The sequence below is a fragment of the Coffea eugenioides genome, chromosome 6 (genome assembly GCF_003713205.1).
Source record: "Coffea eugenioides isolate CCC68of chromosome 6, Ceug_1.0, whole genome shotgun sequence".
Taxonomy (NCBI): Eukaryota; Viridiplantae; Streptophyta; class Magnoliopsida; order Gentianales; family Rubiaceae; genus Coffea; species Coffea eugenioides.
This window is the reverse complement of record NC_040040.1, coordinates 21,085,662-21,111,707: the sequence shown is the minus strand read 5'-3', so window position 1 is coordinate 21,111,707 and position 26,046 is coordinate 21,085,662. Positions and strand designations below refer to the sequence as shown.

At 34.5% G+C, this 26,046-nt stretch overlaps 2 protein-coding genes across 2 annotated transcripts; one reads left to right on the top strand and one right to left on the bottom strand.

Moving 5' to 3' along the window:
• Positions 1 to 13,479: 13,479 nt before the first annotated feature.
• LOC113773817 (uncharacterized protein At4g04775-like) lies at positions 13,480 to 14,021 on the bottom strand. The gene is made up of 2 exons (XM_027318422.1): positions 13,902 to 14,021; positions 13,480 to 13,803 (listed from the first exon to the last, which is right to left on the bottom strand). The coding sequence occupies exons 1-2, from the start codon at positions 14,019 to 14,021 to the stop codon at positions 13,480 to 13,482; spliced, it is 444 nt and encodes a 147-aa protein (XP_027174223.1).
• A 2,120-nt stretch (positions 14,022 to 16,141) lies between these two features.
• On the top strand, positions 16,142 to 23,013 carry LOC113774995 (pentatricopeptide repeat-containing protein At1g80270, mitochondrial-like). Its single transcript, XM_027319676.1, has 3 exons — positions 16,142 to 16,292; positions 18,181 to 18,790; positions 21,394 to 23,013. Exons 1-3 carry the CDS (start codon positions 16,255 to 16,257, stop codon positions 22,639 to 22,641), a joined length of 1,896 nt encoding a protein of 631 aa, XP_027175477.1. The 5' UTR covers positions 16,142 to 16,254; the 3' UTR covers positions 22,642 to 23,013.
• Positions 23,014 to 26,046: the final 3,033 nt, after the last annotated feature.

Here is a 26,046-nt window from a genome sequence, read left to right as displayed (position 1 = left end):
TATAGTTAGATTAGATATACATATATACACACACATACTAAAAATTATTACTCTTTCTTATATTTATATATTTTTCTTAATTAATTTTACTTTTTCAAAATTCGAACATCTTAAGTACATTTTAACGAGTACCCATAGCACCCTTAGATAGACTCTTTCACAATTAATAGTAACACAACATGCACCTACTCTGTTATATGCAAAATGTTTTCTACTTGTTTCTATAATGATTTTTAGCTTTTTACTTCTTTATTACTTTGAATATAGTAAGGCACAACCTTAGACATGTTACAATTACATATTTTAAATAAAATTCATTACATCTTGCCAGCTTATTGTAGATTTCTTTGTTTAAATACCCTTTTTTAACTTTTTTCTGCAAATTTATTTGGTTATTGACAAATAAAAAAAGAATGAAAAGGATCAATAAAGAAATATAATAAATATATTAAATAAGGAAAAATGCATGATTTAAAAGATATTCTTTTTTGTCGGATATTAGAATAAATTTAAAAAATGAGTTTTTTTGCCAAAATAACCATTTTTACAAAAATTATTCATACAATGATTCAACTCCAAATTTTATTACTAATCTCATCTTCTGACATTATCCCCTAATAGGGACCAACCTCCTCCATGCTTTCTAAATCAAATTCTTCAAACTCAATCAAATTCTCATTTCCACCATTATTAATATAGGAGGCTTCAGACTTATGAGTATCCATCCAAAATAAAAGCATAAGACTCCTTTCCTCAGCCCTATATGCTATTCCCCCGGTATAGCCATATGCACAAAGAGTTCCCATTCAATGTAGTATGACAAAATCAAGGCTAAAACTTCGGAAAAGAATAAATTGAATGAACAGAGTGATGGAGACACCTTTCCACAGCCCTACATGCTATTCCCCCTGTATAGCCACTTGCATGCACAAAGAGTTCCCATTCAATGCAGTATGACAAAATCAAAACTAAAACTTCGGAAAGAATTGAATGAATAAGTGATGGAGAGTTTTGTACAAACATACTAATAATTTCAATTTTGCTAGATTTGTAGTGAGCTTTTTCCTTTTCTTTTTTTAATAGGAAAGAGAGCATCAAAAAGAGAAAATTACAGCAACCGGAATGGAGATGAACAATCAAAATTTTAGACTTTGCTTTCGTGTTGTTATAATTCCAATTTCCCTGGATTTGTGGTGAGTTTTTCTTTATTTTTGTTTTTTTTAATAAGAAAGAAAGCATTACAAAGAGAAAATTACTGCAACTGGAACGGAGATGAACAGTCAAATTTTAGATTTTGCTCTCATCTTTGGAAATATCGTCAGGTTTATGTTAATTATTCAAAACTTTTGCTCTCATGTTTGGAAATATTGTTAGATTTATGTTAAGTATTCAAGACTTTTTTGGATAGTACAGTGACAAGTAAAGGCAGGGAGAGTATTATAGTCAAAAAGGAAAAGATAGATTCAAAATAGAGTATTATAGTCATGTAGGAGATTTTTGGGCTATATTAATGGCTAATGAAAGGTTTTACCCTTTTTCTCATTTCCATTTGAATTTGATCGGATGGATAACAGAAAAGGTTGTTACTAAGGATGGCAATGCGCGGGCACCTGCCCCGCGAGGGGCTCTTGTTGCGGGGGCGGGGGGAATTTTTTCCTCCCGTTTCGCGGGGGGCGGGGAAGTATACCCCCACCCCATCCCCTGCCCCGCTACCCACAAAAAAAAAATATATGTATATAATTATATATATAATATTTAATTTAATTAGTTATAAACTTATGATAATGATATTATTAGTTATATGTATTATATAATGTATATTAGTATATGCAATATAATTGATATTATCAATTATACTAATAATTATATATTTCTACTAATACAATTTATTAATTAGTTATACTAAATTTACTAATACATTTATACTAAATTCCAAATTACACTTAATTACTAATACATTTATACTAAATTCCAAATTACACTTAATACAATAACACTTTTTTCTCAAAAAAAAAAGCACAAATACAATAATGAAGTAATGATTGTATTTGTACCAAAAATGAAAACTTAACTACTTTAGTTGTATTTATTTCATCATGTTGGATTGTATTCAAATAACTTTTGTTTGATCGTTTTTATGAGTTTCAATTGTGAAATTACAATGAATAATAACTTGGCGATGTGTTGATATTTTAGTACTTAATTATTTATTAAAATTTAACTATAATAAATTTTTATTAACCCCGCGGAGAAGCGGGGAGGGGCGGGGGCGGGGGACCCTATCATGTTGCCATCCTCAGTTGTTACGGGAATAAGGTATGAAATTGAATCATTTTAGAAATATTTTTTGTGAAGGGAGTTATTTAGGCATATAACTCTAAAAAGATCATGTAAACGATAGACTCGGGTTCCCATCTTTTAGTTGCTCTATTGTAACATCTTAGCTTAGGTTTTTTGATTAATTTCATTTCAAATATGTAAAGGTAGTACTTCTTTTTTACTTGCTTTCCACTTATAGGAGATTGGGCATACCTGCCTCCATCAAAAATTAAAAATTAATCAATAAAATATCTAGGGTGGCATTTCTTCCCCTTGCACGGGGATTACCAATAAAAAGATCATCTAAACTAATTGTGCATAAATAAGAAAATATTATATTTTTATAAAAACTCAATGAATGGCATATTTGCCTAAAACAAGTTGGCATCATTACTTTATTTTTATTTATGGTGAGAGAGCCTTTCAAAGGGAGTAAACATCCATTCTTTTAGTTAAAGGAGGCAAAGTGCAACTGAACATAAATTAGAACAAAAATTTTAATTAACCTTAAATATTTAATCTTCAATAAAAATTGAGTACCATTTCTTAACCAGAACACCGCAGATAGCTAGACTGAACAAACACAAAAAAATTCGATCTCATTAGGATGGAATGAATATTGCATATGGCACCTTAGATTAGAATCTGTGTTCTGGCTAGTAGGGGTTGCTTTTGTTTGCCTGCTGTGGAACTGTCACCTTATTGCAACTAATTTTTGTTCGGAATAAACAGGATTGAGGCTCCTAAAATCACGAATTTGGTGGGTGCAATTAATGGTATGGATGAGTTTGATTTGAGATTAAGTGGATGAAATTAGGGATAACAATTGGGATAGGTACCTGCGTGCGGTTCATGGCGTAGGGTGGGGTGGGGTAACTTTCACCTTCCACTAAAATTTATAAGGGATAATTTCAGAAACCTCTCCTAATATTTTGCATAATATCACTCAGCACCCTTTTGGTTTTTAAAATCTCATCTATCGACCTTGAATTGACATTTCTTATAATATTTTAGTCCCCTTGAAGAAATGCAAGAAAGATAAAGCTTTTCTTCCAATACTAACCTTATGTTATCCTACTTATGAAGCTTACAACAACAATAAAAAATAAATAAGGTTAAAAAGTAAAAATATGAAAATATGAGCTGTTATAAATGCAATAACAAGTAATTTTATAGATATACAACAACTATTATCTACCATAAAGCATGATGTTTAAAAAAAAGGATATTCCTAAATATATATTTGGTCATTGGATTATTTTTTGATTATTTTTTAAATTTTGACTCATTTATAATTTTTTTTCTATAAGTAAGATTTATATTACAAACCACACATATGAAGAGATTATTTTAGTTTTCAGTACAACTTAAAGTACATCATGTATTAAAACATATTTTCCAAAAAAATTTTTTGACTTCCTCATATATGTCCACAAAAATTTTCATGGCATTAATTACTCATCAAAATTGTCTCAAAGTGGTTGACTTTCGCTAGATTTAATTTATCCACATCTTTTGTTGTCTCGCCATATCCTTGATATAGAGAAATATAGACCATGATTAAATAACAATTTGTTTTTGCTAATACATTTTGTGGTTTAAAATTTTTATTTTGTTTTAGCTTTTTGGTTAAATAGCTATTGAGAGCAAGGGTAATGTTATCAATTTGTAATCTTTGATAAGAATATTTAGTCTTATTAATTTGATAAGGGAGGTAAGTGAGATTTTAAAAATTTTAGAAAAGTTGAGTGATATTATGAGAAATCTCAGGAGAGATATCTAAAGTTATCCCAACTTATAAATATTAAATTATGTATATGTAATATAAATAATAATGCTATTATTATTTCAGAAATGATAGGATACAACTAATATTATTAGTTATACTACTAATTATGTATTTATATTAATATAAATTATTGATTAGTTATACTAATATATTTATACTAAATTAATAATTACATTTTTTACTAATTGTACATTTATTCTATTATACACTTTTTTATTAATTATATACCTTTTACTAATTATACATTTATACTAAATAACTAATTAAATTTTTATACTAATTATATTTTTTATTCATTATAAATAGAGGTGGCAAATCAACCCACTTAACTAAATTTACCCATACCCGCCCATGAATAGATGGGTATGGGTATCTTAAATTTTTGTATATGGGTATAAATGGGTTACCCAATAATACCCATTTATTAAATGGGTATTATTGGGTAACCCATCAAACCCAATTAACCCATTTAAAGTTCTCTTCCCCTAAATCTCTTCTTTTCCCCCACCCATTTTTTTTTCAAATTTTCATTTTGTCATGATGTTAACTACTTTTGTTTCATTATTATTATTATTTGTTGGTTTTATTTTATTATTTTGTTTTCTCTTAGTTTGTTAACTTGCTCATTTTTCGGCATTACCAATTTATGATAAATTTGAGCCTCTTTTCTTATCTTTCTAAAATGAAATTTTAAATTTATATATGGAAAAAATGTTAGGGGTTAAAAATTTTTGGATTAAATTTTTATATTAACTTTTATAGTACTTAGTTCAAAATTTTATATTCTTATTATTCAATTATTAAATAATATGTAATTTTGTGAAATAGAGTATAAATGAAAAAAATTTGGTAATTAGGTTTATTGAACATTATAAGTAAATATTTAAAACTAATGATGGGTACAAAGAGCGGTATAAATTGATAACTTAGTTTGCAAAAATGAATTTAAATGAATTTACAAAAAATTAAAATAAATGGGTTATAAATGGGTAATTGGGTTACCCAATTCATTTTTTGACTTACCCATTTATACCCATCTAATTAAATGGGTATAAATGAGTTGACTCACTTATACCCATTACCCATTTTACCCAACCCAAACCCGCCCAAGTCACCCATTTTGACACCTCTAATTATAAACATTCCCCCCCTCCCCACGAATATAGCAGGGAAACGGGCAATGAGAGGCGGGGGATGTTTAGGCAATGGGGTTTGAGGGGGAGCAGGGACTCGTTGCCATTCTAGGATAAGATTAATTTTTGGGATAATATATGAAACGTCCCTTAAGGTTTTTCTTAATATTGCTTGGCACTCCTGAGGTTGTAGAAATATCACTTACCACCCCCTAGTAATTGTAAAAAGACTGTATTAATCCTTACTTGACACATAATTCACAACATATCAAATAAATAGAGCTTAAAAAAAGAAACAAATGTCACTTTCTTATTTTTCCCTTTTCTCCCTCATTCTCTCTTACTCATTTTTTGGATGACTATGCAATACTTTATTTGTAAATTATAATAAGTTGAATTTTATTTATCTTTTACTTTTTGTGATTATGATAAAGTAGGGTATTATTTATTTGCTTATTTTGAGTTAATTTTTTTTATAATGATTGGTATAGTTTAATGATTTGAGCAAGGGTTAATAAGATGTTGAAAAAAATACAAATTCATAATAAATCGATTTTGAGTATATAAAGTTAAATTGATGCAAGTGTATTTCTTTTCAAATATTTTTTTTTATTTTTCAAATTTATATTTTTATGAGTTATAGCATTATGATGTGGTAATACTAATACTATAAGAAATTATTTTTGAGATGATAGTTTTCTTGAAGTGAACAAAGTGGTTTAAGAATATTTTTATTTAGCAAGTGAAAGGGTAGCTTAGGGATTTTAAAAATTTTGTTATACAAATAATAAAAGTAAGGGAGGTAAGTGATATTTTTAAAACCTCAGGGGTGTCAAGTGATATTAAGAGAAACATAAGGAGAGGTTTCTGATATTATCCCTTAATTTTTTGGATACAATTTTTGAGGAGTACCAATATTTGTCCTGTTTTCATTGCATATTGTTGTGCTACTTTCTAATTTATGGTATTGGAACCTAGATTGCATAATATAATTAGGGCAGTTGATTGTAGAAGTCCCTAATGCAGAATAAGCATTTCATCACGAATCCTGTCGTTTGATGTCGTTTGATTTCGTGTTGTAACAGTGAGTTTTCCCGCCTTCGTTCCTCATTATTACATTACAGATGCCACCCTATTATGATCTCACATGCATTTCATCGTAAAAGTGAACATCATCCGTTGACTCTCTATGACGCTTCAGCTTTTAGTGTGATGAATTTCTTTTACCTTTCTTCTTCTTCCCTTTTTTTCCTTTTCATTGTTGCTGACGTGGATAATTTTTTTGAAGATACTAGCTTGTCCCTATTGTACTACAAAGTAGAATACATTAAGACTAAAATTTAAAAAAAAAGAAATAAGTCTAGTTGGTTTTATACTAAAAAGAAGGGTAAATTTTTTTTTTCTGAATTAGTGATTGGACGCACCCATTTGGATTTCCTTATATTGGTTGATCAAATTGAAATATTTATTAATTTTTGGGTCCAATAATTCAAGGATAAGACTGAAATGGAATTTGACAAAAAAATATTTATTTTGATAAATGGGATAATTGCAGAAACCTCCCCTGAGGTTTCTGACACTTGCACTGACCTCCCCTGTGGTTTGAAAAATTGCACTGGCCTTCCCTGAACTTACTAATCCTTTGCAAATTCAGTCCAAACGATTAAAATATTGTTTTAGGGAGTGAAATTAGAATTTTGTACCAGATTTGCCCTTTGTGCTACATGTCCAATTAATGACAAAGTACTACAAATCAATTAACAATTAATAAACTTTAAGGGGTGTAGTTTATGGGCAAATACGCATTACCTATTTAAAGTACATGCTCTTTATGGGTATTTTACTTTCAAACATTTAATTTATGATAAATATATCAATGTTTGTAAGTAAAATTCAAAAAGTGTTACAGTAATACTCTTACAAAAAGGAAATCGGTAGGTTATCTATTTAATATAAATTAACTATTTTTTAAAAAAAGAAATGACCCATAAAGTATTAATTCTTTATGGCTTTCATCCATTAGATGAGTAAAGTATTGGCTTTTTATGGGCATTTTATTCTAAATCATTTAATTTATATTAAATACATAAATGTTTGTAACTAAAATTGAAAAAGTGTTACATTAATATTTTTACAAAAGAGAAACTGGTAGGTTTTGTATTTAACAAAAATTAAATATTTGAGAGTAAATACAAATCTACCAGTTTCCCTTCCGTAAAAATATTAATGTAACACTTTTTCGATCTTAGTTATAAATATTTATGTATTTAACATAAATTAAATGATTCAAAATAAAATGCCCATAAAGAGCCAATACTTTACTAATCTAATGGATGAAAGCCATAAAGAATTAATACTTTATGGGTCATTTCTTTTTTTTTTAATATTTATTACTGTAACACTTTTGGAATTTTATTTACAAACATTGATATATTTATCATAAATTAAATGTTTGAAAGTAAAATACCCATAAAGGGCCGGTATTTTAAATGTGTAATGCGTATTTGCCCATAAACTATACCCCTTAAAGTTTATTAATTGTTAATTGATTTGTAGTACTTTGTTATTCATTAGACATGTAGCACAAATGGCAAATCTGGTACAAAATTCTAATTTCACTCCTTAAAACAATATTTAATCGTTTGGACTGAATTTGCAAAGGATTAGTAAGTTCAGGGGAGGTCAGTGCAATTTTTCAAATCACAGGGGAGGTCAGTGCAATTATCAGAAACCTCAGGGGAGGTTTCTACAATTATCCCTTGAAAAATTATTGCACGAGGAATAAAGAGAAGTATAGACTTTTTTATAAGTAAAGTGAGAAAGGTTTATTAAAAAAAGTAAAATGAAATTTATCGGGTATTTGGAGGTTTCGAAATGCACATACTCCATTTTAGCCCTATGCATATTGGTTCTACGACCTATGTGGGGGACTGCATGAGCATACGCCTGTATTTGCCATCTCAAATTGTGCTTTCCATTAAAGAACCACATTTGCCAAGTTCTTACAAGTTAGGGATTAAAATGGGTTCGCCATGCTCATTAACAGGCCAAAAGAAAAGGTCAATTTTGAAATGAAATTTATCTTCTCTTTTCCAAGATGACTCTTTGAAGCTTACTTATATTTTGAAATGAATTGATAAAATTACAAAAAGTTAAAAGTTGAGAATGTTAGTGATTTTTTTTTTTTAAAATTTAGGGACGGTAAGTGATACTAGTTTGAGAAACATCCCTAATTATCCCGAAATTTAATTCTTTTTCACTAATAGTAGATCTTAGCAATTATTGCCCAAATTTGTCAGGACTATTTAAAAAAGGAAAAATCAAAAAATAAAAAGAGCAATTGTGGCACCAATATGGGAAAATGGCCAATTTCGTCCCTAAACTTTTTCTAGAGTCGATTTAGTCCATAACTTTTATTTTTGACCAATTTGTTCCTTAATTTAATTTTTGAATTCAATTAAGTTACTTTGTGGCGGCACCACCATCTAAAAGCAATTGGATTTCTAAGTTAACAGTTAAATAAGGATGTTTCGGGAACTTTAGGTGTGAATTGTAATCAAACCAAGTAAATTAAAACAATCATTAGCATTTGGGGCATTATTTAATTTAAAGCTTTTTAAAGGTATTTTTAATTAATTTCTTAACCCGTCCTCTACCTTCTCCCTCCTTGCCACGGCCACCACTGCCTTCCCTTCCTTCCCGTTCTCTTTTTGTCGAATACTTTCCTCAGTCACCCTCTTTCCTATTAACCCACCAAAGATGTGATGTTTATGGAGATCAAGTAGGAGTGTGCAAAATAAAAAAATTTCGATTTATCAACCGAATTCGGTAAATTGGAATGGAAATCAGACTATCCGATTTTCGAATTAGATGAAATTGGGTCGAATTCGGTAATGAGATTTTTCAAATTGGAAATTTCGATTTCAAATTCACAATTTGAAATTGAAATCGAAATCGAAATTCGGAATTCTTATTTCAATTTTAAATCCATGTTTCATATATATATATAATATAACATTTATATTATAATAATAATTTTTAGAGCGAATTGCGCGAAATGTCACTAAACTATTTCAAAGTGCCGGTTTTGGTCACTAAACTTTTTTATTAGCGCGAAATGTCACTGAACTAGTAAATATGTACCGTTTTGGTCACTCCGTGTATTTGTGCCGTCAGGAGAGACGGAAATCTACTTTTTGAGGGGCAAATTCGTCTGCACAGCCTTAGTGGGAAGAGTTTCATCTGGTAAGTGAAAGGTTTAACTGTGGGGCTTTGGGATGTTGGTAAAATTTTTGGGAATGTGGACAATGACAGTGAAAAGTATCAAAATTGATCCATTCTTCTCACAGTAATCAGTGACAAGACTCAAAGAACCGGCAAAAGACGAAGATTAGCTGTGAAGAATCGATCATCGATGGCAGGGAAATGGGTGAAAAGGCAAAGGGATGAATTCATTGATCCGTACACATTATACGGTAAGAAATATTACAATCCGTACACATTTTGCTTGATTAATGGTGTTGTTTGTGTTTTGAGTATAAAGAAGTATTTAGTGAGAGTTTTTATTGGGTTTAGGGTTTGCTGAAGTGATCCAGTTGTTTAGAAAATGACATAAGAACGATTGACTTCGCTTTTTGTCGTATAAGTGGGTTGCAAGGGGTCCTACAAGAACCCTCTATCTTGTAATTTAATGAAAAAAATAAACTTTTCAAAATGCAGTTGTCTGATTCGGATTAATTAACAAATGGGGGTTAAGTATTTTTATAAGAAGAACAGCATGTATAACAATAAAAAATGGTGATTAACAAGAATCATGTTGTTTGCCTTTGTCGTTGTTGTTGCAGTTCCTGATATACCTGCATTTTCGATTAAACTCCACCACGGCGGTAAAATTGAGGGAGAGAAATACAAGAGTTATGTGGGTGGAGAGATTGATTATTTCGATCTTTGCCATGCTGATTTTATGTCGATTCATGAAATAAATAAAATGGTGGAAAAGTGTGGGCACAACGATACTATGTTATATTATTACATTGACCCTAGAGGGGATTTGAACCATGGACTGATGGAACTTCAAACGGATGAAGACATTATGCAATTCTGTGGTTGGGTTAATGAGTACAAGTTGATGGAAGTATACTGTCATCATTTAACAGTTGAGGAAATATATGAGTGGAAGAAGAAAAAGGAATTGGAACAGTTATCACAGACAAAGAGTTCAGTGGTAATAGAGGAGATCTTGGATGATGGTGAAATTCTTACACAACAGGCAGCAATACCTCGTAGACAACGAAAAGGAGTCCAAGCTAGTAGATCAGTTGCAGCTTTAGAGTGGACACATGACCATGCTGGTGAAGATGAAGATGCATACCAAAATTCTTCTAGGAGATGTGAACAGGCCAACAACAATACACAGGAGTCCTGCTTTGGGACCAAAAAACAGTTCAGAGATGCTCTCAGAAATTATGCAATTATAAGTGGAAGACCTGTATACATGTATACAAGTGACAAAACAAGAATGAGAGCTAAATGTGCAGATCCGTGTAAGTGGTACATTTATGCTAGCCACGTTCCTGCTTTGGGTACTGAAGACTTTGTAGTTAAAACAATTTACGATGTCCACACCAATTGCAGCCATGCTTGGAGAAACAAAAACATGACATCCAATTGGGTAGCAGACAAGTTTGAAAAGTCTGTTAGATCCAACATGAACATGCCTGTTAGGCAATTGTTACAGAGTATAGATGAGCAATATAGTTGCGAGATCACAAGAAACAAAGGTTACAAAGCACTTGCAATGGCTAAGGCTGCTATCAAAGGGTCAGCATCTCAGCAGTATATTGATGTTGGGAGGTACGCAGCAGAACTACAAAAAACTCACCCTGACACCACCATAGACATCAAGTATTCACCAAGAGCTGATCCTGAAAGTAATCCCAGATTCATGAGATTTTACTGCTGTTTGGGACCAATGAAAAAGGGATTTAGAGAGGGATGTAGGCCCCTTATTGCTCTTGATGGCTGTCACACTAAGGGGGCATATCCAGGGCAGTTGTTGATTGCTATTGGGGCAGATCCAAATAATGGTTGGTGGCCATTAGCTTGGGCAGTTGTTGAGAAGGAGGCTCGGGAACAATGGCTTTGGTTTTTGAGTTTACTGATTGGTGATCTAGAAATACCAGCAACTAGCAGTGAATACACTTTTATTTCAGACCAACAGAAGGTTAGGAGTACTGTTCTTTATCCTTATAGCATGCATTGTATAGGATAATTTTTGCAAGTGACTAAACTTAGAACTCTTTTATAGGGTCTTGATAGTGCACTGCTGGAGTTATTACCAGAAGCTGGCCATAGATATTGTGTACAACATATGTACAGAAATTTCAAGAAAAAGCACCCTGGTGAAGTGCTTAAAGAAAAATTCTGGAGCATTGCAGCAGCATCAACAGTGGAGTTCTATGAGGCAGCTTTGGAAGAGCTTAGAGCATATGACCAGCAAGCTCACGCGTGGGTCAAGAGAGCTGCACCACCTCATCACTGGTGTAAGGCTTTTTTTCCACTTCACGTGAAATCTGACATGCTGGTTAATAATTTATCAGAGACATTTAATTCTCATATATTAAATGCTAGAGAGTTGCCAGTGATTGGGATGGTTGAGTGGATTAGAGAATTCGTGATGGAAAGGATATCAAATAGAGTATGTTGGATGAGAAAATGTAGTGGTCCTGTGGGACCAGCAATAAAGGCTTTGATTGAGGAGAGGGAAAAGTTTTCTAGAAAGTGGAAGCCAATATCAAATGGGAAGGGGGGATATCAGGTTAGGGGACCTAAGGGGGAACAATTTGCTGTGTACTTAAGAGACAGAACCTGTACATGCAGGTTGTGGCAAATTAGTGGGCTCCCCTGCTGCCATGCAATTTCTGCCATTTTAAAGATTGGTAGGAACCCAAATGACTATGCCGATCAGTGTTATAGTAGAGATCTATTCTTTCAAATATATGAGAATGTACTATATCCAATTAGTGGAAAGTCTCTATGGCCTCAGAGTGATATTCCCATATTAGATCCTCCACTTGCATGTGTCCAACCTGGTAGGCCCAAGAAAGCAAGAAGAAAAGGTAGTTCTGAAAATAGAAGTGGTGTTCATGTGGGAACGAATAATGTGCAAAAATTTAAAAAGCATGTGATCATGCACTGTAGAAGATGTGGTCAGGCAGGCCACAATGCTGCTACCTGCAAAAGTGTTCCAGAAAATAATGGAGGTGAAGGCTGCAGTCAACCTGCTCCAACTCCTAAACATGCTAGAAAGTCAAAGGGCACCAACAATGGCTCAAGCACAACACATGGAGCTAATTCTCAGGAGCCTGATTTTGCTCATGTGGAAGTTCAAGGATATTCTTCAAGTTGTGTCAATTCTCAGCCACATGGAGCTGAAGAGCAAACTACTTCCCATAATGACATTGGTTCACATGCTGAACGTAATGCACAAGCTGCCAGTAGTAGTACGAAAAAGCAGCAGATTAGAAAGACTAAGACACCTGTAGGTGCAAAAATTTATTTCTAATTTTATTTTTAATTTTACTATGGTAAATAGCTATTGTTAATATTTATTGTACTTGTGTACAGGTGAGGAGAGTTAGGCCTGTCAATGATACCGACCAGTCTACTACAGCGGCCAACAAACAGTCTCTCCATTCAAAGAGAAAGCTGTCTGAAATTGACAAGATAAGGATCAACACCAACTATGAGTACTTGGGCAAAGAGCCTCCATTCAAGATTGGTAGATGGGCTGGAACATCAAGGAGCAGTAGAAGTAGAAGTGGAAGATCAGATTAAAGAACTTGTTTGCATAGCTTTTGTTTGGATGTATTCTATGTCTAGGACAATTCCAGATTATTTATATGTGAAACATGGCTAACTTTGTTGGCAGTTGTTTGGAATGACAGTGACAATTATCTCTTTTGTAAAGCAGCTGTTTGGAATGATAATGATAATTATCTCTTTTGTTGTATTTGGCTTTATGTTTTCTGCATTTGTGAGCTACTTTTCTTTTGCACCACCCATATGTTGGAACTAATACTTCAGTCTTTTATTCATAAATTACAATTTCAAACATCCATGGTGTAAACAACACCAACCAAAATGAGGTGTAATAAAAACACTACAATCTCAACAAAAACGAGCTGTGTATTAAAACATTGAGCAACACTGGTTTAGGATTTGAAGTACAACAATACTCTAGTAGCCATCAATTTGCAGCCTTCCAAACTTCTGTCCCTTGTTAGGCCCCCAAATCCACATTGATGCATTGACAATTGTCCAGGCCATAACAAAAAGAACAATGACCATTTTTTTCACTTTCTTTCTTCCAAGCTTCTCCTTCAGATTTTTTACTTTATCCTCCATTTTCTCAGCTTTCTTTTGCAACTTGAGAATTTGTTGCCGCAAAGTTTCATTCTCGGTTTCCACCCTATTTATTCTTCTTAAAAGACCGGGTATGACTTGTTTCGAACGCTCACACATTTCTTCATCATACCAATTCCAATAACCACAGCCATCAACCTACAAAAAAATTATCCAAATTCTTTTTAGCCGATAAATGTCTAAACAATTAAACATTAACCTAATTTAACGAATTTCCTATATCTTCACACACTTACCTTGCCATTAGCACATTCAACATATCTCCTTGCCGGGTTCCTATCAGTCCATGAAGTCTTCAAATTGGTTTTACTGCCACAAGAGCAGGTCGGAGTTGTTTCCTTGCCTTTTCCTCTCATGAAGCTTCAACACATTCCCAGCAAATTGCAAGTCGGAGTTCTTTTCTTAGGTATTCCTCCAATGAAGCTTCAACACATTCCCAGCAAATTGCAACTTCGTATATTGTCCCTCCTACTCCATATTTGCAGAAGAAATCTATTACAGGATAAGGGTTTGCACTTCCTAATTGAACTTACGAGTTGTCTGACATTTGAGAGTGATTTATGGTGGAGAGTTTCAAGGAAAAGACTGTGCAGACGAATTTGCCCCTCAAAAAGTTGATTTCCGTCTCTCCTGACGGCACAAATACACGGAGTGACCAAAACGGTACAGATTTACTAGTTCAGTGACATTTCGCGCTAATAAAAAAGTTTAGTGACCAAAACCGGCACTTTGAAATAGTTTAGTGACATTTCGCGCAATTCGCTCTAATTTTTATATTCTTGAATTCAGTGATTCGGAATTCCTATTTCGATTTCAATTTCGGTTTCATATATATATATTATATATAATATTATATATATATATATAATATAACATTATATAATAATAATAATTTTTATATTCATGAATTCAGTGAAATCAGAATTTACTGAATTTCGAATTGAATTCGAAACGAATTTGAATTCGAAGTTGGTGAATTCGAAATCAAAATCGGTCAAAAATTTTGATACCAAAATTCCCAAAAATTCCTATTTCAAAGTTCCGAATCACCGATTTCGATTCCGATTTATACTCCTAAGATCAACTTTCACCTAACATCTCTCCATGGTCCGCTGCTAAGAATTGATGCTCGTGGTGCATAACAGTAGTATTTCTCTCGGACCGAAACTATGCTTTTACTTTACAACAGCATCATAGCAGAATGGGTTACGGTAGGTCTCAGAATTCCCTGGCTAATGAGTGACTAGCGTTGGGGAAACTATTTTATGACTCCTGTTAAACAATGTAGTTGTCTATCTGACTGGCTTATTTAGTAAATGTGCTCAAACCACCAGGGGGAATTAAAAAAAAAAGAAAGGAAAAGTAGGGAGTTCTTTCATTGGGGTCCCTGCTACAGGGTTGCAAGTCTATTACCATTTGCTAATTTTTTCCTTTACATTGGAAATATATGGACACTGTATATTGAGGCTAAGTGGAATTTTCACCACGGCTAGAGAGGAACAGTCACTGTACATTTGAAATTAGTATACGTCACAATAGGCCCATTGATAAAAAGTTGAAAAATCACCAGTTTGAGGAAACAACATTGGAGCACCATGAACATCAACTATTGAGGGAAATTGATAGCATCGCATCGGAAAAGAATGAATAAGAATAGGAAACGACGAGAATGGCAATTGCTCTTGGACAGCTCGGTTGGTCATGGGAAGCTTCCTAAGGTTTCATTGTCCATTCTTCCCCACCAGAGATCGAGTCCCAGTGGTTACCGGTTTGAGAGGATGGGGCTTCTCCTCTCAGGTCTCAGGGGGATTAGTCGGATCCGACATACCCGAAACTCGGATCCCCCTGAGTAGGAAAAAAAAAGAAGACGAGAATGGCAATTGAATCTCCCTTGCTCCCTAGTCCCTAGTCCCATTCCCACTTATTCAAGGAAGCAAAAGAATTACAACACCTTTTTTTTTTTTTTTTTTTTTTACAGCATTTGCAAATTATCTCTCCTACTTTCTCAATTACAATGTAAATTCAAAGGTAGGGAAATTGGGTGGGGAGAGAGGGATGAAAGGAGAAGAATAGGAGAAGGAAAAAGAGGTGGGTGGTTGGTGACGGAGGTTGGTAGTGAAGAGGGGAGATAATCCAAAGTTTCCAAAATACTCTTCTTTAATTGTTAAATTAGGAGCTAAATTGATTTTAGATGGTGGCGCAGCAGAAGGTCTTAATTGGACCTGAAAATTAAGTTCATATATTAAATTGGCCATAAATAAAAGTTAAGGACTAAATTAACTCTAGAAAAAGGTTTAGTGATGAAATTGGTTATTTACCCCATCAATATTGCCAAAAAAATAAAAATGCATCACCATTACTAAAACTTCTCCATTCTACCCTCCGTTTTCCCAAAGATATCTAAACCATCACCAAACCAAAGCTGATAGGGCTTTTGTTAGGGTTTAAGCATTTGACCACTCTCACTCTCTCTCTCTCTCTCCCTCTCTTCTCTTCTTCTTCCGCTTTTCAACACACGTTCTATCTACTCTCCTCATTTCTACTCGGCAAGCCCTCTCAAATCAAAGCCAAAGGCAAAAATCAATTGTGATGATGTTGCCTCTTCGTCGAGCCTTTAATCCTTTCCGGTAGGCTTCCCTCCTTCTCTTCCTCTATGTGCTTTTTTACTTCTATTATCAACTTTCTTTTGTTCTTTTTATGTGTGGGTTTTAAAGGGCTTAAGAAATGCCCTTTTTTTTTAGCATATTAGTTTCTTTCTTTTTTGTTTGTTTGTTTATGGAGTGTTTTTGCGATGTGGGTTTTAATGTATGGGGCTTTGATTGGAGTATTTAGTTGATTATGCAATTTAATTTGTAATTTTAAGGTTTTTTTTTGGTTAGAAAAAGGAAAAATTTAGAAGGGAATTTTTGGAATTAGCTTTTTGTGGAAATAGTGATACTTGGAGACGGGATTTCAGAACACCTCCCTCGCCCCAACCCCCACCCTACCTTCTCTCTCTATTTCTATGAAGAACAAAGTACTGTATGGATATGTAAAGAATGCAGTTTCTTGATCTAGAAAGATTGATTTAGGTATCTGCAATTTCTTAGCTAGATATTAGCTTTCAGCTCTTTGGAATCGGGGAAGTCAATTTCGTATCTTCTTAACACCATTAATTATTTTATCAGCTATTTTTTGAACTCACGAATAGTTCATTAAGTGAACTTATGCGCTTACGAGAGAAGGAAACTTCTGAAGTTGTAAAGGGAAAGGGCTGAATCTGATGACTTTTAGCTTTATTGGGAGGTGCTTGGGAACTTCAGCAGTTATTTTCTCCTCTCTCTCGATGGCCTAGAGGTTAAAGGGTGTCCTCTGGTGATTTGAGGTTGTGAAACCAGTTAGTCAAATGACTGATTACGCATTTTAGCAGCAGATTATGAGATTTTCATTTTATGTGCCTAACTGTGGGCTTAGATTTTTAAACATTCAGCTGCTAATATTTCGACCAGTATGAAGTTTAGTGTATCTTTGTTTAGTTGAAATACTAAATTTACTGGGAAATTTTAGATTCAAAAGAAGCTGATATTAGTTTGGAAGGTTGTAAGATGCTAATGTAGTTTAATTTTAGTTTCTTTGCCCCTGCTGTTGCCAAGCACATATTTCAGTACTTGCATATCTCCTTGCATGAGTTCCGAATAATTTCTCTGGTATTTTTAATGTGGTATTTATTTTGTATATGCATTTGTGGAATAAGAGTTTTTCTTAGTGATAAAATGATGATACTTGTTGAGTGCTTTACGTGCTTCCTTAGCTGACTTCTAGTTTAATCAGAGAAACCAGGGATAGTGAATTGTCTAATGAAGGATACAGATTCGATCAATCCCACTAGAGATGTTCATTTAAAGTGTAATCTCCCCAGAATTGTGGGTGCATCATTAGTTTGGAATTCCCATCTAAAAAGAGATAATACCTTAAGAAAAATGCAAAGGTGATGTCTTCTAATGCCATTTGGTTTATTGGAGAAGTACAAATTTAGAGGCAACTTGGTCTGCCTAGTTGAGTAGATTTGGAGCTTGGGCTTGGTATAAAAATTTTTCCTTTGGTAATTGTTTTGCCTCCTTGAGTTAGTTTAGTGTTCCATCATCTGTTCAACATCACCTGCATCTTTCTACATGTTAAAAAACTGATCTAGTCGTCTTGGGATTTAGTGGTCCTAACATGGGAGCCATGATTCCTTTGCTGCTTCTGGTCAGGGTTTTTTTTAACTTATAGCAAGGTCCAAATAGAGTTACTCCTAAAATGGGAGCCATGCTGCTTCTGGTCAGGGTCTTTTTAACTTATAGCAAGGCTTAAATAGGGTTACTCCAGACACAGTTACAGTAAGTGGTTATTTTTATTTTTGTTTAGTTTTTGCCTCTTTCAGTGCTCGAATGTCATTAATGTTAATTAATGTTAAGGAAAAATTGCTGGATTACTTGTCTAGACAATATTGACTACATAGTCCTTTACTGATTAAGTTTATTATTTTGTATCTAGGAAACAAAGTTTTAGGGTTGGGACTTCCCAAATTTGCAATGAATTAGAAACAGCAAGGTGCACGGTGGAGAACTGCAATTCAGGATATACTGGACCTCATCAACTGATATCCAATAAGCATTTGTCTCTGACACGATTCTTCAACACAACATGTGATTCTCCAAAATTACTTCTGGGTACCCGCAGTTTTGCTTCTCAGGCTGGCACAAAGAGCAGTGGAGAAGATGATGATGATGATTTGGAGGATGGGTTTTCTGAACTTGAAACTTCAACTACCTCTAATATCACTAATGAAAGTGATGCAACCCACAGAAATGAGGATGATTTAATCTCTGAGCCAGAACTCTCTGAAGAGGATGATGATGACATTGGGGTGCACAAACCTCAAGATGAGCTGGAATTATCAGATGCTGAGGACGACAAAGGCAAGAAAACTCTGCAGAAAACTGCTTCATCAGAATTGTTCAAGGTCATTTTGGCTGCTCCAGGTATATCTGTTCATAAGGTTGCAGACAAATGGCTTGAAGAAGGAAATGAAGTGACCCGCTCTGAAATAGCATATACCATGCTCAAACTGCGCAGGCGACGGATGTTTGGGAGGGCTTTGCAGGTAATTTGATCTTATACCTGCTGTATACGGTGTGCAGATTTGGCCATAATATTTAGAACATTGCTTTGTTTTTTATAGTCATAGCTATAGACTAGGTTACTGGTTTTCTGTTTCTCTATTTTACTGTTGGTCGTGTAAGCATGTTTTGAGCTGGTTTTAGCTTTTGGAGAGCTGCCTAAAAGATATCATCATGGAAAAATTGTTTAAGAATTTGCACACAATGGTTCTGTAGGCATCTGTATGTGTAGAACTCGTAAAAACAGCTTGTATAAAGCATAAATTAAACTAAAAGCAGACATAAATAAGCAAATGAAGACATTTTAAATTGCATCAGCTTGGAAAGAGATATAATGAATTTATTTCTAACCAAACAAGCACAGTATGTTACTTTAAGTAACAAACCAGACTATTTTGTTTAAGGCCTTATGGTATCCATGTTGTACACTTGTATCCCTCTTATTAGTATCTTCCCCTGATACTCGATATATTAAAGTATATCCCTATAGAGAGGTTGCCTTGTTCTTGATCACCTTTAAAGGAAGTTCTTTATCTATGGAGATCTTATGCCTTTCTATTTGGAGGTGGGAAGTTTTCTCTTTGCAGTCTGAGTCTTTGGGAGAAAGTAAGTTGTTAGCTAGTTTTTTAACAGGTTTTTGGCTTCAAGAACTTAATAGCCGGTGTTTATCCAAGAACACAGCAGAAATTAGATGTTTGTGATGATTTATTGGTACCCTCTTTATGGTTTTCTAGTTGTCTGTTTTCATTATGTGTAGTCCAAGTAGAAACAGTATGACAATGGTTGACATGGGGTATGGGTCTGGAATCTGGATCGGTTCCAGTCAGATTTGAATGGGTGCGTTGACCTTGGAAAGTGTTGGGTCTGACTTGGTAGAGGTTGATGGCTTGCTTATCATCGGTGAATAGGTGGCTGCAATAACCCACTCTCTGCATTAAAGGTGTTCCCAAGAAGAACTAAAGGTAGAAAGATGAAATTGGCTTTTGCATAGCGAAAGATTGAGGAAAGTTAAAATTCTAACTACTTTGGGAGCAGAAGATGATTACACAGCAATGACAGAATAGCAAATGATAGGATAGTCATGAGAACCAGGACAATGGTTGGTGGGTCTAATCTACCAATATAAACTGTTAGTGACATTTAAAGCATCAAAAGCAATATTGGTCTCAAAACCAGACAAATTTTTTATTCTTTTGCTTGCTTGGCAGTTATGTGAAAATTTAGTGGTCTTGGTCAGTTAAAAACTCCCTAAGGTCAAGCTTTTTAACAGGTCAAAGCTTTCTAAGTCTTCGCCTTACCAGACAATAAATGCTAAACATAACATAACACAATTAGACCAACTGCTTTGCTAATAAAATATCATGGATAAGTATTGCGTATTAAATTTAAGAAATTATCTTTTCATTTTAAAAATACTACAGGGCATAACTTCTTGCATACTATATGTATATGTATATTATGAAAACATCCCACTACCCATATCCTGGCACTTGTTCCCTTGTCCCATATACCCCTGATTTTAGAAAATAACACATCCCACTCTTAGACATGTAACAGTGCCGACACTCATAGCTGAATACAGGTAACATAGAGTGCAGTCAACTAGGAAATTTTGGCCAACTTTGGCATGGTTATGGACATTCAAAACATGGATATGCTAGGTATTAGTTATTAGCATTCAAATACCTCAAGTTTTTTCATCCTTTGAGATCATAGTAGTAATCTGTTTCTGATTAACAATCAAAGACCAAGTTCTCTCTCTCTCTCTGTCACTCTTCACCTCTCAAGAGCAGTAGGGATGGTGTCCTCAGCTCTGCATAATAGTTGTTGATCATGTAGTCATTGATTCCCTTTGCTATGATCCTGGTTTGAACAGTTTAGAAATTGCTAGTATGTTACATTTTTATTGTAAAGAGTGGCATACTTAGATAGTGCTTCTGCCCATTTTATCCTTGTAAATGCTCTATGAGCCAAACTCTGGAAACAAGGGGAATTGTGGTATTCTGGCTTATCCTGAAATAAAAATCTCCCAAAATCAGGCACATGTTCTGATTCTGCACTGTTGAGGTTACATAGCAGTATGAATTATATTAACAATAGACGTTTTCTTGGTTAAATTATATTTTTAATTGGCTGTATGGTTAAGGTGTAGCATACATCATGTCATGTATGGGACATGCCACCGATATTAGACTGGTTTGAAGTGATGCTTGAGGTTAGATATGCAACAATGGAGGGAAAGGATACTCTTCTAAGATTTAATACTATTATTTGAGTGGTGTGGACCAGTTTAAACAGTGTGTGTCAGACTCTGCTCGGTGCTATGCGCTAAACTGGGAAGTATCAGAAAAAATTTCTTGTAACCAAATGCTCCTTATCTACTTTCCCATGTGTTGAGGACAACAACATTTTCTGGGGATCGCTTCTTATATCTGCTTCAAGTGTATCGTTCTGAAAGATTTACAAACATTCTGAACAGATATTTTAGCATCTGATTGACGCACACATAATTTCATCTGATCTGTATCATGCTCCTCTGTGTTTCTAGAGTTACTTATGCTCTTATTTACTTATTTTCTTGGGACAGCTCTCAGAGTGGTTGGAGTTGAAAGGTGGTCACGAGTTTGGTGAGAGAGAATATGTTTCTCGTCTTGATTTGATTGCCAAAGTGCGTGGTATTGAGAAGGCAGAAAATTACATTCAGAACATCCCAAAATCCTTCAGAGGTGAAATTCTTTATCGTACTCTATTAGCTAATTGTGTGGCTGTAGCAAATCTGAAAAAGGCTGAGGATGTTTTCAATAAGATGAAGGATCTGGGGTTCCCAATTACTAGCTTTGCTTGTAATCAGTTGCTGCTTTTGTATAAGAGGTGTGATAAGAAGAAAATTGCTGATGTTCTGTTGTTGATGGAGAAGGATAATGTAAAGCCTTCCCTCTTCACATATAAAATTTTGATAGACGCTAAAGGTCAATCATATGACATTACTGGGATGGAAAAAATTGTGGAGACAATGAAGGATGACGACATAGAACCTGATTTTGCAACAAAAGCCTTATTAGCTAGGCACTACATCTCTGGTGGGCTAAAGGAGAAAGCTGAGAGTCTGTTGCAGGAGATGGAGAGAGTAGATATAAAAGAAAACCGTTGGGCCTGCCACTCTTTCCTTCATCTATATGCAGACCTTGGAAAAGCTGATGAAGTTCACAGAATATGGAAAGTTTGTGAATCTAGACCGCGGCTTCTGGAATGCCTAGCAGCTATTGAAGCTTGGGGAAAGCTAAAGAAGGTCGAAGAAGCAGAAGCAGTCTTTGAATCTATGGCGAAAAAATGGAGTAAGCTGTCTGGGAAGCATTATTCGGCTCTACTGAAAGTCTATGCAAATCAGAAATTGCTGGACAAAGGAAAGGATCTTGTGAAGCGGATGGCTGATAGTAACTGCTATATAGGGCCACTGACTTGGGATGCGCTTGTTAAGCTTTATGTTGATGCTGGTGAAGTGGAAAAGGCTGACTCCATACTACAGAAGGCTGCAGAACAGAACCGGATGAGGCCACTGTTTAGTTCTTTTATGGCCATTATGGATCAGTATTCGAAGAGAGGTGATGTACACAATACTGAGAAGCTGTTCCACAAGATGAGAAAAGTGGGGTATGTATCCCGTATTCGACAGTATCAATCGCTTGTTCAGGCCTATATTAATGCCAAGACACCTGTATATGGTTTCCATGAGAGGATGAAGGCCGACAATATATTCCCCAACAGAGCGTTGGCAGCTCAATTGGCTCAGGTGGATCCCTTTAAAAAGACGGCAGTTTCAGACTTGCTCGATTAAGGTCAATTTTCTGGTTGCAGAATTGCTGTCAAGCAATGCGGTTATAAATTGACCACATCATCTTCTTCGTATTCAAAATTAGTCTTACCAGTCAAATGTAGGTTGAAGACTAAGATTTCTTGGTTCTTGTAGGTTTTGGAGATGTTCCCTTTTCGCTATTGATAACTTGAGATCTACTAATTCTTTTTTAACTAATTTTTTTCCCAGTATTTGCTTGTAACTCCGCCATAGGGTATGCCGGTATGCTCCTGCTGACTCGAATCTGGTTGCTGTGTCTCCCTGATTCATTGGTAAAAAGGTTGGTATTAAATCTGTCTGCAATTTGCAAGATTGCAGCATGTCATTAAAGCGAGTCCAAGGAAAATTTTTGGCTTTTGGTTTAGGGTGTCTTTAACTCTTTCCTAGTTGGGGCATAAACGTACCAAAGATTATATTATGGGGGGCGCAAATGAGTCGAAGTACCAAGATCAGCTTGAAATTGAGTTTAATCTCAAGTTAAATGCCAAAACATCAGTTAGGTAGGAGACTGCAGTATCCTAAAAGCCTCCTGAGTCCTGACTGCGTTTTGGTCTAGCCAGTTGTAAGAGCACTGCAATTGAATGTTTTATGCTGCAGGTAGTGTGAGCCCATAGCATTGTGCTAGGGAGGAGGGGCTGGAACGGTTGTCTCTGACAACCGTTCCGGAAGGTTCACGGCCATGATTAGGCCAAAAAAATTTGTGTGGTTCAGATCATTTCTTGTAACTCGATTTTCACGTCTTGTGAGACCTACAAAAATGTTGTAGTGTTATTCGCTGTTGTTCTATTGTTACACCTTATACAGATGATGTTACACCGTGTGCAAATAGTGTTACACCTTTCAGAGCAACCGTTTCAGCCCCGAATCCTTGTGCTAGCATGGTGTCAGAATCGGCTATGCCTCTCAGGCACAATGCAGTTCCACTAGTCATAAGTCTCCACAGATTTGAACCCAAGTCTGATCTAGTTTCTGGATTTAGATCCAAATTTGGCTTAGTACAGAATACTAGCTGGGAATATTTGTAATATCATTTTAACCTTCAAAGGACAACTTTTTCCACGTTGCCTGGATACAATATTATGGTACCCGTTGACCCTTTGGTACTTCTTGGATTTTTTTTTCCTTCTTTCAAATTAAAGGTTTTACTTCGACATTTGACTGTGATCCTAGAGGATTTTCCTTCACGTTTGCCAATCGTTTGCCAACTAGAGAACTTCCCTTAGTTTATTCCCGATCATCAATACGCACTATTGTCAAATCCCATGGGAAATTTAATTGCAAGTGGAATGAAATTTTGTTGTCAAAATTTAATGAGAAGACCACAAGATCAAGTCTTTAATGTTTGTCCTAGCTGATTGTATATGACATATATGTAACTAATCCAAAAAACTAGTAGCTAAGCTTCTTTTTGTTCTCAAGCTCCGATTTTCATGCTCAATTTTACGTACAAAAACTGGATTCTCTTGACTGCCAGGAAATGTTCATATTTTAGTATTCTGATCACACCTTGGGTTGTCTACTTAAACAGTGATTATGTTATAAAAAGATGCATAAATGCATTGAAAGTTGGAGCTCAGTTATTTACAAGACTCTCTTGGGCTAGAATAAAAGTGCAAAACTGATATGGATGAGATGAAGTCCTCCATGAAAGTTTGTCTAGGGGTTGCTATTATTTGCCTCATGCTTGCCTTAGCAGTTGCTCTTCCAGCTTCAAGGGGAGGAGTTGGAGCTGAGGACTCGGGTAGTTGTGGTGATGGTGGTGGTTGCAGTGCTGTCCGTGGAGGCGCTGTTGCTGTGAATGCACCTGCTGAATATACTGCCAGCAACAGCCCACCAGCTGCCGCTACTGGATGGTGGTGGTGCTGTATATGTTTCGTTTTTTACATTAACCTGCAACAGGATTTACAGAGCTTATTTGCATGTAAATTGGGTGATATGGCATAAAACCACAAGGTATCCACGCAAATTATTTTTCAGCACCGAGTTCCTCTGCTCTCCGGCCTCCCATCTGCAGCAAAAACAAAATCAAAAAGACAAAAAGGGAAAAAGATAGCAAAATCAAAACTAGGCTTTGTTTTGTTATTTACTTCAATGTCTGTCCAAAATAGAAGAGCCTAGTTCTCAAGGGGTGTGCCATTGTCTTCCTCTTTTCATCAAGTTGACATTATTACAAGCTTTCTCTATCTCTTATATCAATTTGTAAGTAGCATGTGACGTGAAGAAATCGTTTTCTTTTGTTTTTTTTTTTTTTTTCAAATCTAGGAGTGATAGTACATATGTTTCTATGCAAGAATCTTAATATCAGTACATTTTTATTTTTGGGAAAATCGTTCAAAACGTCCCTCACATTTTGCAAAATAACTTTTTTCGTCTCTCACTTTTAAAAATGTAATTTTACGTCCCTTACAAATTCGCATTGGTCAAATTTGATCCCTACTTAGGTTTTCGACTAGTTTTTTGTCGGAATTCACCACGTGCCTTGCATGTAATCATATTTTAAGGGCAAAATTGTCAAATTAAATTTGATATAATTCGATTCATAATCCCTCACATTTCATAAAATAAATTTTTTCGTCCCTTACATTTTACAAAATGAATTTTTTCATCATTCACATTTTTCAAAATGAATTTTTTCATCTTTTATTGATCATGTGTGTGAATAATTTTTTTTAAATCCATGTATATATCTATTTGATTTCACCTAAACAGTACGGATAGCATGTGAAATCAAATAGAGATATATTACATACTATTCGTACTGTTCAAGTGAAATCAAATAGATATATACATGGGTTTGAAAAAAATTGTTAGTTTTTCACTTATATTCATTTTCTTTTACTCAAAATTGGAAAATAAAGAAGACATTTAATCCTAAATATTATCGAGTGTTTATATCGAATTAAATTTGGACAGAAAAAATAAACAAAAGATAAGTATGACAAAAAGAAATAAGTGATTGGCACTTTCAAATTTTAAGACAATCACAAGGCAAGTAATTCAATTGTTGGTCTTAAAAGTGTCGAGTAGAAATTCAGATTTAAACTGAAATTTGTTAGGACAATTATAGAATTCAAGTTAGGACCCATTAATTAGATGACCTTATTATACAACTTAATAAATAAATTATTACCAAAAGAGAAAGGTCACAAATATTGAATAGGTTCAAATGATGAAATCATATAAATATATACATGGGTTTCAAACAAAATTATTAGTTTAAAACCCCTATATATATCTATTGAATAGCATGTGTATAACTACGATTAGCATGTTTAGATGAAATCTAATAGAGATAAATTACATGTTAACTGTTCAGGTAAAATCAAATAGACATATACATGGGTTTATAGAAAAAAAATTATTCATACACATGATTAATGAGGGATG